Source organism: Kwoniella shandongensis, chromosome 9 (genome assembly GCF_008629635.2).
Source record: "Kwoniella shandongensis chromosome 9, complete sequence".
NCBI classification, from domain to species: domain Eukaryota; kingdom Fungi; phylum Basidiomycota; class Tremellomycetes; order Tremellales; family Cryptococcaceae; genus Kwoniella; species Kwoniella shandongensis.
This window is the reverse complement of record NC_089295.1, coordinates 1,260,098-1,276,422: the sequence shown is the minus strand read 5'-3', so window position 1 is coordinate 1,276,422 and position 16,325 is coordinate 1,260,098. Positions and strand designations below refer to the sequence as shown.

Here is a 16,325-nt window from a genome sequence, read left to right as displayed (position 1 = left end):
AGTATACCACAGTGGGAGAAGCCACTTCTGGTTCTTCCATGATCTTCACATGAACATGGTGTTTTCGTTCTACCCCACTTGCCAACTTGTCCGCTTCAATCCTCCACCTCCATTGACCATTAGGGTCTCCGGGGATCTGGGACTTTTGGCAATACACCACATCCTCCATTTGATTGGATTGACAGGTAGTTTCTTCCAGTGAGCTGTGGAAGTCTGTATGCGCATCAACTATAGCTGATTGCTCAGCAGATGAGGGAACACGACCATCAATTCTAGTCTCAAAGCTGTATCGCTCTGAAGGTTTGCTTGCTGTGTCATAGGTCACCTGGTAGTAGATAGTTGCAGGTGACACTGGTTCCTCCAGAGTAGGTGGGGCACTGGTGTGAGAATTCTCAGTAGACATGTTGATATTGGTTGTTAAAAATCTGGGAGTAGGCAGTCAGTTCTTGGGTTCAAGCTACAGGCTTGGTAATGGATGGGTGAGGGCAGAACAGGTTCAATAGAAGCAAAGAGGACAGTGGTTGGTTAAAATCAGACAGTAATCAAGACATACCTGGTTGATATGAAGGTAGTGGATACCAAAAAAGTGATTGTTGGGTGATGTAGTGTGCTTGGGCAGAGCTGGTGTCAAGTTGATGCAAAGTGTATTACTTAAGGAACCCTACACTGTGAAGCTCCCTAGGCCTTGTGAGTATATCCGTCTCTCCTGTGGGCCTGCAAGGTCATCGAAAGGGCTTTGTCACATACCAGGAGTCAAGGTGAAAGGAATCACTGACATCATACATGTCTTGAGAGATTGAGCATTCTGGATATGAGCCTTCTGCTTGACTGAACGAGTGAAACAGCTTTGAAACCCCCTGGCAGGTCAGACCACAATGGAAGTCAAAGTCTGCTCATCGCATTGGAGGGCTGTGCCCCATTGTTAAAAAAGCAAAATGACCACACATGACGTCATTGCGTGACTATACAGGGTGTGTAATGCCTGTGATGTCATGCATGGTGTCATTGTGTATCCTATGTAATCATGATGTCATTGAGAATCTGGATACTCATACAATTGTCTCATTGCGTCTAGTGAGGAGTGGTAGCAGAAGCTATAAGAATCAGGCTACAAGCCTGTTTAGTTGCTGGTGTTCCTTCTTCATCATATTACATGATTCCCAATTCCATATCACATTACTGTGTACTCTTCGTCTCACTCCATCACTGATCATCACAGCACGTACCATACCATACATATCCACCTCCGTGCTTTCGCCCACTGACACACTATACATTCACCGTGTCATCCTCCCAGTATGACTCAGAAGGCAACACTGTTACTGCACAGCTTCCATCTGGTGTAAGTTCAGTCTTGTCAATCCAATTCTCCTACAGCACAGAGAGAAACACATGTCTCCATTGCTCTTGCCAGGTGAAGGAAGCTCTGTGACTGACATCTCAAAATGTAACACAGCCACTTGTCACCCAGACTTACTACCCTCTCCATTTTAAGGGTCTCGATGGTGAAAGTGGTCACACAGAGTTCTTCAGGAGTGAAGCAGATGGTAGCAAGACATTTGTTACTAAAGTCACAGTGATGCGCACCAGAACTTAGGAAGAAGGCACTTTGACAAAGTTTCAGATTTTGTTCCCGATACAAACATATGGTGGAGCACGAAGAGAAGACATCTGCACATATGCTGAGGAAAAGGACATTGTCTCCAAATTCGTAGACCATGTGGTAAAACAGTGCCCTGCCTGGACTACACCCTCCAACAACAAGCACTGGGACAATGTTTGCGACATTCTGAGGCATTTCGACAACAAACAATTGAATATCTCGGTCCAACATACTCTATTTGCAATTGGTGAATACTATGTGAAACAATCTGCACAGACAGGTGTTGATGCAAGTAGTTCATCTCAGCTGAGTAGGATTTTGACAGCTGAGTAATTCCAATGATGAGGAATTTTAGCAGATGTGAATAGGTGATCTGGTGACCCTGGCTATGGAAGGTTGAGGGTATGATAATTTGAGAAGTTAGTAGCCAGTATTGTGTTCATGAGTTGATGTGATGTGCTGTTGATCCATGCTGCTCACACATCCACCACTTCAATATGCAGAGCAACTCTACAGGACTGTAGCCATAGCCCATTGAGTTCTGTGTCACATGACTTTACATCACATCTTTTTACTTACAAGCGTTTATGTTAAACAAATCTGTGATTTCCTCCAAATAGGAGGGAGTACACTATCTCTTATGTAAATTAGTTGTTATTGCTCTCCAGCAATGTATCAAGGTTTGTATCTGGCTCAAACAATCACACATTTAGTCTTAACCACAGTGACCTTTGCCATCATTACCCGTGTTGTTGCATCACGCCTGTGGCATTTCTAACCTAGTCAGCAGTACAATAAGCCTGGAACACTGTCCTCCTCATTCAAACTTCCTGTATCCGTCTGTACTGTCTAAACACCTGATTGATATAATACACAATGAAGATATCTCAGCACTCAACAGTTGATACTGATAAACCAGTGCTTCATTGAGCCACAGCTTAGAGCAGCACATTTCATAGTGCTAGGAATCACTGTATAACAAACAACGTTCTCCACTCTGACCCATTGATCCTCCACCCAACCCTCAAGTTTTGACTGCCTGCCTGCCCCGATACTCTTTGAGGTGCATAGACATGTGAAATTACATGCTTGGACCGTCAAAGTCAACAAGGTCTTCTCAATCGTTGTATTCAACTGGACCATCCCTGATTTCCACAAAAGAAACTGAAGGGTCTACTTCTGGCTTCATTCTAACCACAGCTCCGTCTGCACCTTCTTTGAAAAGATTATATGTCTTCTCATATATCTCTTCTTTGTTTTCCGGAGTAATCTCCTGAGATTCGACACAGTTGGCAACTTTGGTGAGACTGATCAATTCTTGTTGAAGCATCCATTTGGCAGATACAGCAGGCGACCCCTCATCATTGCAAGAATTGCTGTCAACCTGTAAATCAGAAGACCACCTATGACCTGGCGGTGCCGAAGAATCATGATCCAAGTGGTAGAAAACAGTTGGGATTGCTGCAGATGATTGTTCCCTGATGATCACTTTACCAGGCATGCTTTGCTGTATGTGCCGTGCCCGTACACCTGCATTGTATCTTCATCTATTATACCTGTACCCAGTGGTGTCATCACTCTCATCACTTGGCCATCCACAATCCATATCTTCGTCAAGAACATAGTCCTTGAGAACAGTGGCGACACTTCTCAGTGCGTTCTGAAGCCGTCCCTCAATTGATAATGTAGCTTTATCCTGGAAAGGTAGGACATTGGAGGCAATCTCTGTCTTGAAACCGTGCCTCATCTTATCTGGCAGAAGTGGATCATAAGTCACCTCATAGGAGATGATTGGGGCAGCATCCACCCCAGTCATGGTAGACTGAATACTGGTAGGAAAGTTTTGGGTGGACATATGGTAAGTGAGGTTGGTAATCTGCAAGCAGGCAGTCAGTGGCAATGTCTATCAAGGATGTGCTGTTGGCAGCATCTTGCAGCAAGGTGAGGGAGGGAATTCAAAAACGCAGGTTATGATGTAAAATCCACAAACAGCAAGGAGTCAAAAACCTGCGACTTACATGGAGAGTCAAAGATAGTGGTAGAAGATGAGTGGTTGCAATATGATCTGATGAACTTGGATGAGCTTGGTAGTCGCTTAACAATGAGAAGATCAGTGAAGGATGCAGGATACCTGGGAACACCCATTTTATACAAGTTGGTAGGATTGACTGGACTAAACATGCAAATGTCATTGACAGGAAATGATGACATAACAGGAGTCAAGTTGAAGGGAACTACTGATATCATACATGTCTGGTGAACATGAGTCTTCTGAGCATACCCCCTTACTATGCAGACCAAATCAAACAACTCTGAAACCCCCTGGCTTGTAGTGAGAAGTCAAGAAATTGCAAATGACATCATTGTAAACCTCACAGTTGTTTGAGGATAGCTTCTTTCACAAGTACGACCAATGGTCTTCCCTTTGCCACACTCGTGATATGGGTTATTTCCACAAGAACGATATTAAGACATATGTTGATGGACAGACTTTTTAGTGAGACAAGGCTGACACACCTATGAGTTATCCTAGCATCTGTTCAGAGGATGATAGTGTACCTGTGACATGCTGACAGATGAAGACTGTGATGTCATGTATGATGTCAATCACTGACCACTGATGTCATGTATGATGTCAATCATTGACCACTGATGTCATGTATGATGTCAATCATCGACCACTGATGTCATGTATTATGTCAATCATCGACCACTGCTGTGATGCATGACATCATTGAAACCTGCATAAGCATGATCAAACCAGCCCCAAAAGCCCCACTTGATATTGCAGAGACAGAAACCAATTTCAGGCTTTGTATGACTCCCCACTATGTCATTGCAGAAGCATGTATTGAAACTGCTGAGATCAGAAGACATTCTAGGGGGTTAGAGAGCTACTTCAATGATGTCATAAAGGGGGAGATGGCTTCTCAGAAGACCTGACCACTTGAGAAATGTAGGATGTTGGCAGTTCCCTTCAACTCTTCCCCCCTGGTGTCAAAATGCCAAGTTGGGAGCGACTAGAATTGGTCGAGTGGCAACAGGCCTATAGGTAGGTGTTAAAAGGCTTCCTGCAATCAGGTCTGCCCCTCATTTCACTTCTCTTCCCATCATCAGCTTTTGATACAACACAGACAGCAATACCATCAGCACCTAGGTCATCTTATATTTTACTACATTCTCACAAGGTAAGGTACATCATCGCGGGACTGACTTTTAACTTAGACCAATTGATATCATCCATCTACAGCCTTCTTCCTTGTGATTCTGGATGCCAGTTCTTGCAGTTGAAGCAGTGCTGACAGGCCTTGCCGATCTCTTACTTTAGCTCAAACATGTCTGCTCCAAGCTCTCTGAACACTGCACCTTCAACTACTGCTGATACATTATCGCCCCCAGGTAGCATCATCTACCAGGCCATCTATGATGAAACAAAGCCCTTCTCCCAGAGACATGCTTGTAAGACTGAGATTGTGCCCAGTCTTGATGAGAGTGGCGAGTCGACTGTTTCTTGGGTAAAAGACGCCCTGGACATTCATCTGGGGAAATTGACTGCATCATTCAATCAGAACGAGCAAGCGCGCTCAGAAGTGAAGAGACAATCCAAATTCAACCCTGCTACCACATGGCGATATGCAGTGGGCAAGGCAGCAACACGTCTTGAGGAGGTAGTAAACAACACTTCACACCAGTGTCCCCCAATCAGAGAAGACATTAGTGTTGCAACCCCAACTGTCTTCTACCAGTTGCAGCAAAACGCAACTGCTGAAACTCCTGATCAGTGGTTTCAGTTCGAATCTCATGTGGATCGAAACTCCCGAAACAATCCAGACTCATCTGCTGCCATAGCACAGAAAGAGTTCCAGCAAAGGATGGGTGGTGTGCAGTTGTCAATCAAGGAAAAGATGGACAGTGAAGGTGAAATGGGAGAGAACTTTGCCTACTGCATGCAACTTTTTGACCGCTCTGCAGTGGACATTGCGGATGACATCACAAGGAAGACATTGGTGACATTTGCCGCACTTCCTGGTGGAACACTTGGGAATCGCCACAATCACTCATGAGCAGGCAGAGGTAGACTGGGGAAGTGTGGTATGTAAAGGATGGAAACAATGTGCCGATATGAGAAGGAGACATGACAAGTGGGTATGATACTTTTACAGTATTCTGAGGTTGAAATTTGGGTGGAAGCCAGGGGTCAGTGTATGTGTTGTTTAGAGCAAGATTAGTGAATCAAATAGATCATAGCACAAACAGTCACATTAACGAACATGAACGGCTCAGTTGAAGGCCATTTGCACACAGAGCTTTCATAGTCAGATGACCGAGCAACATGAATCAAGATATAACTGATATTGTGAAATGTGAGACAAGACTTCTGGTCGACTAGAGGATACTTCATCTGTACTATATTAGTGAACTCAACAGCTCTGGGAATAGATCTTCCTCGTAAAATCTGATAAGTATGGGTCTTGTTCTGATGTGTATGATGTCCTAATAACACTGCCAGGACTGTGGGAAGGAGATGCATGGAGATCAAGGACTACAGAAAGAACTGCAAACATGAACACTTGGTTGTCTTGTCAGGTAAGTCTATGGACAACATCCTCCAAGTGCTCACTCAGATAGATCAGGCCATACCAGTTTGGTGCCACCACATTAGTGCATGCATTCTATACCAGTCATGACCTTAGCCCATAAAGGAGATAGTGCTCCTGGAAGAGAAGAAATTGTCCTGATAGATATATGACAATATAATGGTTGCCACTGGCAAATATGGTCTGTTGAACAGCATCACTTCAAGGGGGTATATTGTGTATAAGGACTAGCATCATATAACCTGCAAGGGTGCACTATCCTTTCCTTTAAGCAGTGCTTAAAAGCTGGAGATATCATGGAGGTGGTGCTTTGTCATTATTGACATTCAAGCGGTCCATATTTGAAGTCTGTTTCTGCTTCAAACATGTAGCATGTCAGTGTCTTTTGATAGAATGCAGAGAGGGAGGGTAAGAAGGCAACAAGGTCATTGTATGGGAGACAACCAGCAATCTCCTGTCTTATGATACCTCCATGGTGATAAGAAGCCTGAACGAAGCTGAGATGTCATGAATCCACTTTACCAATTCGAAAGGCGCATCAGGTGTTGGACCGACTCTGTTCCAGCTCATACCAACACTGTACTGACTTGTCCAGAACTCGTACAGAACTTGTGTTGACATCATACTGGCTCCTTACAAACTCGTACTGACTTCTTTCCAAACTTGTACCCAACATGTATTGACATACCAACTTCGTTCCGGACTTGTTCCAGACCCAAGAACTATGGTGTCCTTTCCATATTGCAAAGCAATCACTTCTAGTCTTGCACCATAGCTAAAGGTATATAAGCTGTCCCTTCTGGCATTAGTTAGTCTTCTCATTAGTTAGTCTTCTCCCCAGCTATGGATTGAATTTGATTCCGACATCAAAGGTCACACAGTCAGATCGAATCTGACATCTTGTTCATTGGGTCCCAGTCCCATTCCAGTACCTCAGTAGAGTCCCACTACTCCTGTTGACAAGCCAGAGGCGCGTCCTTATTGTAGGACACCCCTTGTTCTAGTTCCGTCCCCCTTGAGCCCCTTAGTCCGCGGAGATACACCCCGGACTCGATCTAGTCGAATTACGTAATAGGAAGCGAGAGACGACGTTTAGCCGGTGATGCCCTCCGGTACACCCGAGTCGAGGTTGAGATTACCCCACGCTCGTTTGATCACGTCTTGAACAAACAATCTGTATATTCATCTTTTACACAATCAAGTTAGACGCAACATGAGCTGTGAGTATGACAGTCGCTGGCCTGCAGGAGGCTAGATGCTGCAGCACTATTTCTTTCGTCTTGCGCCCGTCTCACTGAATTGACACCTCGTCATGCAGCATTCACGGATTTCTGGGCTACTATACCCGAAGGGTGAGTCTCCTTTGTAAGGCCTCCTCAACTCGACTGCTGATGTCCTTCCCCCTTCGACAGGCCTCCAGACCCCATCATTGGTAAGCGGACAACGTGCGGACTATGTCATTGCGCCCTTGCTGATATCCCCAACTCAGGTGTCAACGATGCCTTCAAGAAGGATACCTCTAAGACCAAGGTCAACTTGGGTGTCGGTGCGTGATCTTCCGAACCCTCTATCCGCGTACGCCTCGACTGACTGGGAAATTGTCATCGCTCTATCTACTTCTACGTCAACGTTCCCTCTTTGTTTGCCCGTTTGTCTCTATTGCACTTCGTGTCGGTATCATTTTTATCACGACCCTTTGTGTTACAACCTCCTTTGACGCCGTAGGCGCTTATGTGAGTTCTTATGGCTGCGTACATCGGTGTTCTCACCTGCTAACGGGACCCCTCCTAGCGTGACGAGAATGGAAAGCCTTACATCCTTGAATCGGTGCAGAAGGCAGAGGACATTCTCTACCAGAAGAAGTTGGACAAGGAATATCTTCCCATCACCGTGAGAAATAAGGCTGCCAAATCGATTAACTCCATGTATGCTGATGGCTTTCCTCGCAGGGCGCAGAAGAATTCACGAGACTAGCGGCTGAGCTTGCTTACGGCAAAGACTCCAAGCCTCTCCAGGAAGGAAGAGTGAGTCTGGCCGTTCGAAGCGCACGATAGTGCTGGTGAGCTGATAACGCTACCTCAGATCGCTGTCGCTCAATCCATCTCTGGTACTGGTGCTGTTCGAATCGCAACTGGTTTCTTGGCCGAGTTCTACAAGGGTCCAAAAGTCATCTACCTTCCAAACCCAACATGGGGTAACCACATCCCTGTCGCCGAGACCGTCGGTATCAAGGTCGAGCGATACAGGTGAGCTCAAGTTCGACTGTTCACTCTCGACCACTGAGCTGACGTTATTTGGATAGATACTTTGACAAGAAGACCATCGGATTGGACTTTGCAGGAATGAAGGAGGACATCGAGAAAGCTGAGCCAGGATCTATTGTAAGCACTGCCGATCAAGCTTCACCACTTGGTCCACTTCTGACCGTGTTGCCTCTAGATCCTGTTCCACGCCTGTGCCCAAAACCCTACCGGCATCGACCCTACCCAAGAACAATGGAAGGAGTTGAGCGACATCGTCAAGGCGAAGAAGCACGTCTCTTTGTTCGACATGGTGGGTTTCGCTTATCTGACAAAATGATTCCCGTTTTGCTGACTGTGCCCAAAGGCGTACCAAGGATTCGCCTCTGGCGATCTTGTCCGTGATGCCTTTGCCGTCCGATACTTCGTCGAGCAAGGCCACCAGATCATCCTCTGTCAATCATTCGCCAAGGTATGTGAAATCTGCGCACAGTCTGTTTCATTGGCGCTTCATACTAACAGTCTGTGGTGTAGAACTTGGGTCTTTACGCCGAGCGAGCAGGTACCTTCTCCATGGTCACTTCATCTCCCGAGGAGAAGGACCGTGTCCTCTCCCAAATCAGGCGTGTAATCCGACCGCTCTACTCCAGTCCTCCCATCCACGGCGCTCAACTCGTCGCTACCATTCTTGGCAACCCTGAGCTCTACCAACAGTGGTTGGGTGAGATCAAAAAGATGGCAGACAGAATCATCACTATGCGTGAGCGCCTGTACGACCTTCTTGTCGAGCTCAAGACGCCGGGTGATTGGGGACACATCAAGTCTCAGATCGGTAAGCTAGCCTACTGTATTGATGACTGATCGGTCGGTGCTGACCAAAGCTTACAGGAATGTTCTCCTTCACTGGGTTGACTGCCGAGCAAGTTGGAGAATTGGCCGAGCACGCCCATGTGTACATGACTAAAGACGGTCGTGTTTCCATGGCGGGTTTGAATGAGCACAACATCCGATACTTTGCGGAGAACATGTCCAAGGTTGTCAAGGGAGAGTTAAAACCCAAATCATCTCTTTGAGGCTGAGTCGTAGGACAGTTCTAGTCGGCCAGAGAAGAGCTGGACCTCGCTAGTGCTTCGAGTGATGCATATAGGAACAGTTGAAGTAGCACGAGTAGTAGTAGATGCATGCACATCTCTGATAAGGTTGCAACCAAATTATGTGTGACGTGTGATTTTTCATGTTCTCGATCTTGAACGCGTCGCGCCATTTTGCAGAAAGACGCGTTTCCAACCCTGCTCTCTCCCTCAATCTCTCATTTCCACTCACTCCTCTAGTCCACATCTCTACTTCAACCCGCTATCTTATCGCCTCTTGAGTTTTCTTCCTCGCTCAACAACAGATTGTAGATATACAGGCGAGAATGTCGACCCCGAACCATCCTCGATCTTCTTCCCCCCTCAACTTCCCATCCTCATCCGTAGCTGGGACGCCCCGAGCATCTCAACTACGAAACGGAGCCAATGCCGGTGAGTGACCATCACCATCTTCCAAGTCATGTTGATTGTTGACAGAGTTATGATATACAGTCCCCAGGTCCTCGTCACCCCTTCACTTTCCCACTTCATCGCCCCATCCCTCGTCTACGGCTGGTCGGCGGGTACCTTCAGGGTTGAGCAGCAATGCACCTAGCAGCGACCGACTGAGGAGGATCAGAGGAGAGACGCCGTTGTTCTTCCCAGCGTACGTGATTGTTTGTACATATATCTGTGGTGAAACCGAACTGACACCAGGTTTAGCTCTGGAGGATCCACCCCTCGTCGTCCTCGTCGAGGTGATATCCACTCGTCGTTCCCCATGTCTTCACCCTCTCTCGCTCGTCGAACCGCTCAACCTCAAGCGAATGATCCTCTGCGAGCATCGTCGCCTTCCGGCCAGACGGATATCACCGACAATGCCGATCCCACTACTCCTCGAGCACACGGGTCATCCGCTCCTACCCTCTCTGCGGTTGCTCCTTCCCAGGACGGAGGCATGGGCGAAGGCGAAGACGGCGGAATGGTCAAATTCATCTGGGGAACGACCATCTCCCTCCAAGAATCGATGAACTTGTTCCGAGACTTCCTGAGGGGTTTCAAGCCCAAATATCGAGCAGTATACAACGCTTCTCAGGCGAAGAGCATCGTCGAGTCTGGCGGTATCGCACCACCCTCTATGCCGATGTACGACAATCTCCCTTCGAACAAGGCTGAGGCTCCATTGTACGAATCGTATCTGCGTCGACTTCGGTTGACAGGAGAAACCAACCTCAACCTCGACGCGTACAACCTCCTCTCATACCCGCCGACCCGAAAACTCTATCACCAACTGACCAACTACCCACAAGAAGTCATCCCGATCATGGACCAAGTCTTGAGGGATGTGATGATCGAGATGGGCGAGGAGGAAATTGAGAGCGCAAGAAATCGATATGCGGACGGAGCGATCTCCGATCTCGACTTGAGGATCTTGGAGGAGGAGGTCAAGGACATCGAGGCGAGGGTATTCAAGGTCAGACCATTTGGTGGAGAAAGGACAGTGAACATGCGAGACTTGAACCCAGGAGGTGAGTTGTGCTTGCTCTTAGCGTGCAGATAGGAGCTGATGGATACTGGCCTCAGACACCGACAAGTTGGTCTCCGTCAAGGGTCTCGTCATTCGTGCTACCCCCGTCATCCCGGACATGACAACAGGTGAGTCCACCAAGTGCACCGCGTGTAGCTTCAGCTGACCCCATGTCTCACAGCATTCTTCCGGTGCATGGTCTGTCAGCACACTGTTCAGGCGGATATCGACCGAGGCAAGATCAACGAGCCCGATCAATGTCCTCGAGAAGCCTGTGGTCTTAAGGGGACGATGTCGCTTATACATAACCGATCGGAATTCACCGACAAGCAGGTCATTCGACTGCAAGAAACTCCTGACGCTGTCCCCGATGGACAAACCCCTCACACTGTTTCACTGTGTGTTTACGACGAGTTGGTCGATCTAGTCAAGCCAGGTGACCGAGTCATCATCACCGGTATTTTCCGATCGATCCCTGTCAGAGTCAACCCTCGTCAACGAAGCATCAAGAGCCTGTTCAAGACGTATCTCGATGTGGTCCATATCAAGCGAACCAACACCGGTCGAATGGGTTTCGATCCCTCCACTCGAGGTGGTGAGGGCAGACCACCAGGTGTTGGAGTTGGTGGCGAGGATGACGAAGATGAACTTCTCGCCAGACCGGATATCAACGCCATGGAAGAGGACACTCAAGAGGAGGAACAGGTATTCACAGCGTCAGCAGAGATGGAACAAAAGTTGTTGGAGCTGTCACGAAACCCGGAAGTCTACGAAGTCCTCGCGAGATCTATGGCGCCATCAATCTACGAGCTCGAAGATGTCAAGAAGGGTATTTTGCTTCAGCTGTTCGGAGGTACCAACAAGAGCATTGCGAAAGGTGGCGGTGGTGGGGGTCCAAGGTACAGAGGAGATATTAACGTTCTCATGGTTGGTGATCCCGGTACGAGTAAAAGTCAAATTTTGCAGGTGAGTCGGACGCCAACGTTGAGTGCCGAAAGAGCCGAAACTAACGTGCAATATGGCTCAGTATGTGCACAAGATCGCACCGCGAGGAGTCTACACTTCCGGAAAGGGATCATCTGCTGTCGGTTTGACCGCCTATGTCACACGAGACCCCGACTCGAAGCAGCTCGTATTGGAAAGGTAAGCCAGCCAACAAGGAAACTCATCAAAGGGGAGGTAGCTGACTTCTATTGCAGTGGTGCTTTGGTACTATCCGATGGCGGTGTGTGCTGCATCGACGAGTTCGACAAGATGAGCGATGCTACGCGAAGTGTCTTGCATGAAGTCATGGTGAGCTGGCTAAGGTGGAATCTTGGCGCGGAGCGCACAGCTAATCTGGCGTCTGTTGTAGGAACAACAAACGGTCTCTATTGCCAAGGCTGGTATCATTACTACCTTGAACGCGCGAACGTCCATCCTTGCCGCCGCGAACCCTATCAATTCGCGATACGACCCTAAGCTGCCCATCCCTGCGAACATCGACTTGCCACCTACATTAATCTCGAGATTCGACTTACTCTATCTCGTCTTGGACAAGGTCGATGAGATGAATGACAGGCGATTGGCGAAGCACTTGGTTGGGTTGTACCTCGAAGACAGACCGGACACAGCTGGAGAAGACATCATCGTGAGTTGGCTATCAGAAGTACGGTCGTGTGTGACACAGGCTGACATGGCATGACAAATAGCCCCTCGATATCCTTTCAGCGTACATCACTTATGCACGAGCCAAAATCAATCCCGTTCTCACGGAGGACGCGTCTCAAGCTTTGGTCCAAGCCTACGTCGAGATGCGAAAGGCCGGTATCGACTCTCGAACTCAAGAGAAGAGAATCACAGCGACGACACGACAGCTGGAGAGTATGATCCGATTGTCAGAAGCTCATGCTCGAATGAGATTTTGCGACAGGGTAGAGTTGAGAGATGTTATGGAAGCACAGCGATTGATCAAGTCTGCATTGAGGGAGAGTGCTGTAAGTCATCTGGCATTGAACGACTTGAATGACACAGCTGACCCATGTGCCCAGACCGACCCTCTGACTGGTCAGATCGATCTTGATCTCCTCAACACCGGAGCAGGATCGGCGGCTCGTCGACTCCGAGGCGATATCAAACGAGAAGTCCTTGCGTTGATCGACGCCTCTGGGCGATCCGGTCTTCGATGGACTGCAGCGATAAAGGGACTCGAGCAGCAATCATCGGTCCCTGTTGACCATGCAGAGTTCGCAGAGGTTGTCAGGGGAATGACGGAGGAAGGGTTGATCAAGGTTGTAGGAGAGAGGGAGAGGAGAACGCTTAGGAGATTGGCGGATTAGTAATTGTGTGTGTGTGTGTTCTCACTCGGTTCGCTATGATATAGTTTTCATTCGTTATATGATTGGACTGCGCTTCAGGTATGCAGACACTTGTACATTGGGTTATGTTGGGCATAGTCGAGGTTGAGTGGCCCATAAATACTGCACTACTGACATTCGCCATTGGCTATTGCGGTACCGCGGCCTTCCACGGTTGGTACGGGACTGCCCAAAGGGCGTATCTCTTCAATCCGAGACAAACGGGACAATTATCGCCTTCTTGTGACACTGCAAGAGGTTTTGAAACCGCACATCGATTGAATGTCCGCTGTCTCGGCTACAGGCTGTCCGACCAATAGTCATGACGATACGATGAAAGGATCCTTCCAGGCGGTGACGACTTGTATGGCGCAATCGTTGCACTCGAGCAGATATCCCAAACGCATCATGTCCTTTCTCACTAGGGGACAATAGGGAAAGGATTTCGGAAGACGATGTCGGAAGCGATTACAAGGCTGCAAATGTATGCTTGGTAGAGTATTGTCGGTGTAGCCATCGAGGAGAAGCTCATAACTAATTTGTACATGTCTCGCTCGTAAGCATACATTAGCAAAAGGTCTTTTCTCAAAAAGTGCTATAATAGTTCACACTCCTTCGTATTCAATAGGATATATAGCCAAGGTAACACCCCTCATACACATCGCATTCTCGCCACTTGCTGCCACTGGAATAACCATGCCTAAGAACAAGCGCAAAAATTACCATTTCGTGTTCGGCGCAGGCATATCTCTCGCATCTATTGGAGCCACGCCCCATGGTCCCCACCGCCATTCACGACGGGCCAGTTCAAGAAGCCAATCGCGAGGCTCTGCCCGCTCTTCACAAATCGACTTCCTTCCTCGAACAAGAGGACCCCAGCCGCTAGATTCGATCTCGGAACAAGGAGAAGAAGGAGCAGGGCATGCCCCGCAACCTAAGCCGTTTGATCGAGAGTGGGTCTCCAAGAAGGAGACCGCAGATGGAGGAAGTAGGACGAAACGGTTCAGGATACACAGTGATCGCTCATCCTTATTGTGGGCTGGCTTCAGCTACGACGTAAAAAGAGGAAAGGGAAGGGGAAAGGAAGGATCATCAACGACGATCAATAGGATACCCAGTTATCAGCACACGCAGAAGAGTGATCGATCAGAATATCGAAATGTGTGCGAGGCATGGATAGCCAAATCAGCAGGAATGCACAAAAGCAAGAAGAACTCGTCTAGAGGGAGTCGGACGACAGGGTCTGTGAAATCGGAAATCAGTCAAAGTCGGGGGAAAAAGAAGAAGAGCGGTTTTCTTTCGTCTATAGTGTCAAATTGGATCGTCAAGTCGGGTGTCACACAATCGACTCGAGCTCGAGGACATAAGAATGCGGAGAGAGAGCGAAGCCGAAGGGTTCCTAGTGAGGAAGTTCCTTTGTCCAGAGTTGCATCGGAGCAATCCAAGTCGAGTGGAAACCACAGCAGTCGAGACCGTCATCGTCCTCATCATCATCATCATCATCATCATCACCACCATCATCGACATCGACATCAAGAGGAAGAGAGTGGATCGCATCAAGCGTATGACGGGCACAAGAAAGAGAGGAAGCACCGAAAGCATCATCATCATCATGAGGACGAAGAGCAATTTGACAATGATCACCACCTACGAGACCCCAAGCCAAGTAGAAATGATCGCCACTCGCTTGACGATCGCAGACCTGTACCTATGGATGACCCGCGGCTCAGTGATTTTCGTCCTCCCAGACCGGGAATGGCACCGGATGAATGGCCAGGTTCAGAAAGGGGATCAGGTTCGGAAATGGGATCGAAATCAAGCAGAAGTAGATCAAATCCCACTTCCAGTCATCATTACGCAAGTCCGAACGGATCAAATAATTCACCCCCTGCAATAGTCGAAGAGTCGGAAGAGGAAGACGAAGTCGAAGTCGAAGGCGACGGTCCTCCTGGCAGAGCAGATATGGATCATCGACATTACTCAGACTTTGACCCACGTTCTGTAGCTCCTGACGAATCTGTCCCTGGTCAAGAACTGTTTGCCCCTATAGTAGGGGAACTATCAGAAGCCGATGATTCTCACGGAGAAGATGAAGTACCAATCCCTCCGTACCAGTCGAGCTGTCATGGTTCGTATCCTGAACATCCTCGTGATTTCATTGGAGAGCGAGACTGCACCCCCTCACACCACCCAGGCCAGCAGTACTCGGGTTCAAACACATCCTCCCGTTCATCGGAAACGAAAACGAGACACAGTGGAATTGATCGATCGAAACAACGTGAAATTGTCTTTACCGTATCTCCCAAATCCATGACAGAATACTTGGGCCCCAAGAAACGTCATCGGAAAACCGACGGATCCGGATCATCCAGAAACACGGGGACAGAAAGACATAAACCATGGTCCAGAAGTGTATGGATAGATCGGTGTCTCGATGATGGCCCGATAGGAGAATATATGACGGCTTGTGGTTTCAGTTGGGACGGTGAACCTCATATCCCAACAAAGACGAAGAGGTCAAAACATCACAATGATAGTGATAGAAGAGGGAGGAGCAGGTATACTGAGGACGATGAAGGAGAAATTGTTTCGGTCGTATCCCTTGTGCCGGAGAAGCTGAAGTTTAGGCTAATCGATGAATCAAAGACGTTTAAGAACCTGAAAAAAGGGGAAAAACAGAGGCTGAAGAAGGAGCAATGGGAGATTGCAAAGCAATCTTATAAGGCAGTTACGGAAACATCTTCTTCAAACAATTCGACGAAAACTTACACGGTCAAAGGTGGAAAGACTAGATGACAGGGAACGATAGCAAGGGACACCCGAGGAGATGGTGCAGGGCACAGGGGTGTTTGATGTGTGGATAGAGTATTACTATGCAAAGGTTTCCCAACTGCCACGGGCATTGCTTGAGCGCAGCTACAGTATGGCCGCCACTGAAGTGCCACTGTCA

General features: G+C 48.0%; 3 protein-coding genes across 3 annotated transcripts; all 3 read left to right on the top strand.

Moving 5' to 3' along the window:
* Positions 1-7,414: 7,414 nt before the first annotated feature.
* On the top strand, positions 7,415-9,514 carry CI109_105367 (uncharacterized protein; the record flags this gene model as incomplete). The annotated part of the gene is made up of 13 exons (XM_032007461.1): positions 7,415-7,421; positions 7,520-7,553; positions 7,614-7,633; positions 7,691-7,747; positions 7,927-7,934; positions 7,993-8,091; positions 8,151-8,225; positions 8,284-8,447; positions 8,504-8,582; positions 8,641-8,754; positions 8,809-8,913; positions 8,976-9,273; positions 9,330-9,514. 13 exons carry the CDS (start codon positions 7,415-7,417, stop codon positions 9,512-9,514), a joined length of 1,245 nt encoding a protein of 414 aa, XP_031858287.1.
* A 344-nt stretch (positions 9,515-9,858) lies between these two features.
* On the top strand, positions 9,859-13,357 carry CI109_105366 (uncharacterized protein; the record flags this gene model as incomplete). The annotated part of the gene is made up of 10 exons (XM_032007462.1): positions 9,859-9,964; positions 10,025-10,178; positions 10,235-11,040; positions 11,096-11,167; positions 11,221-12,005; positions 12,067-12,182; positions 12,239-12,332; positions 12,394-12,669; positions 12,731-13,015; positions 13,070-13,357. 10 exons carry the CDS (start codon positions 9,859-9,861, stop codon positions 13,355-13,357), a joined length of 2,982 nt encoding a protein of 993 aa, XP_031858288.1.
* Positions 13,358-14,071: 714 nt separating this feature from the next.
* Positions 14,072-16,171, top strand: CI109_105365 (uncharacterized protein; the record flags this gene model as incomplete). The annotated part of the gene is made up of 1 exon (XM_032007463.1): positions 14,072-16,171. The coding sequence occupies one exon, from the start codon at positions 14,072-14,074 to the stop codon at positions 16,169-16,171; it is 2,100 nt and encodes a 699-aa protein (XP_031858289.1).
* Between the last annotated feature and the right edge of the window lie 154 nt (positions 16,172-16,325).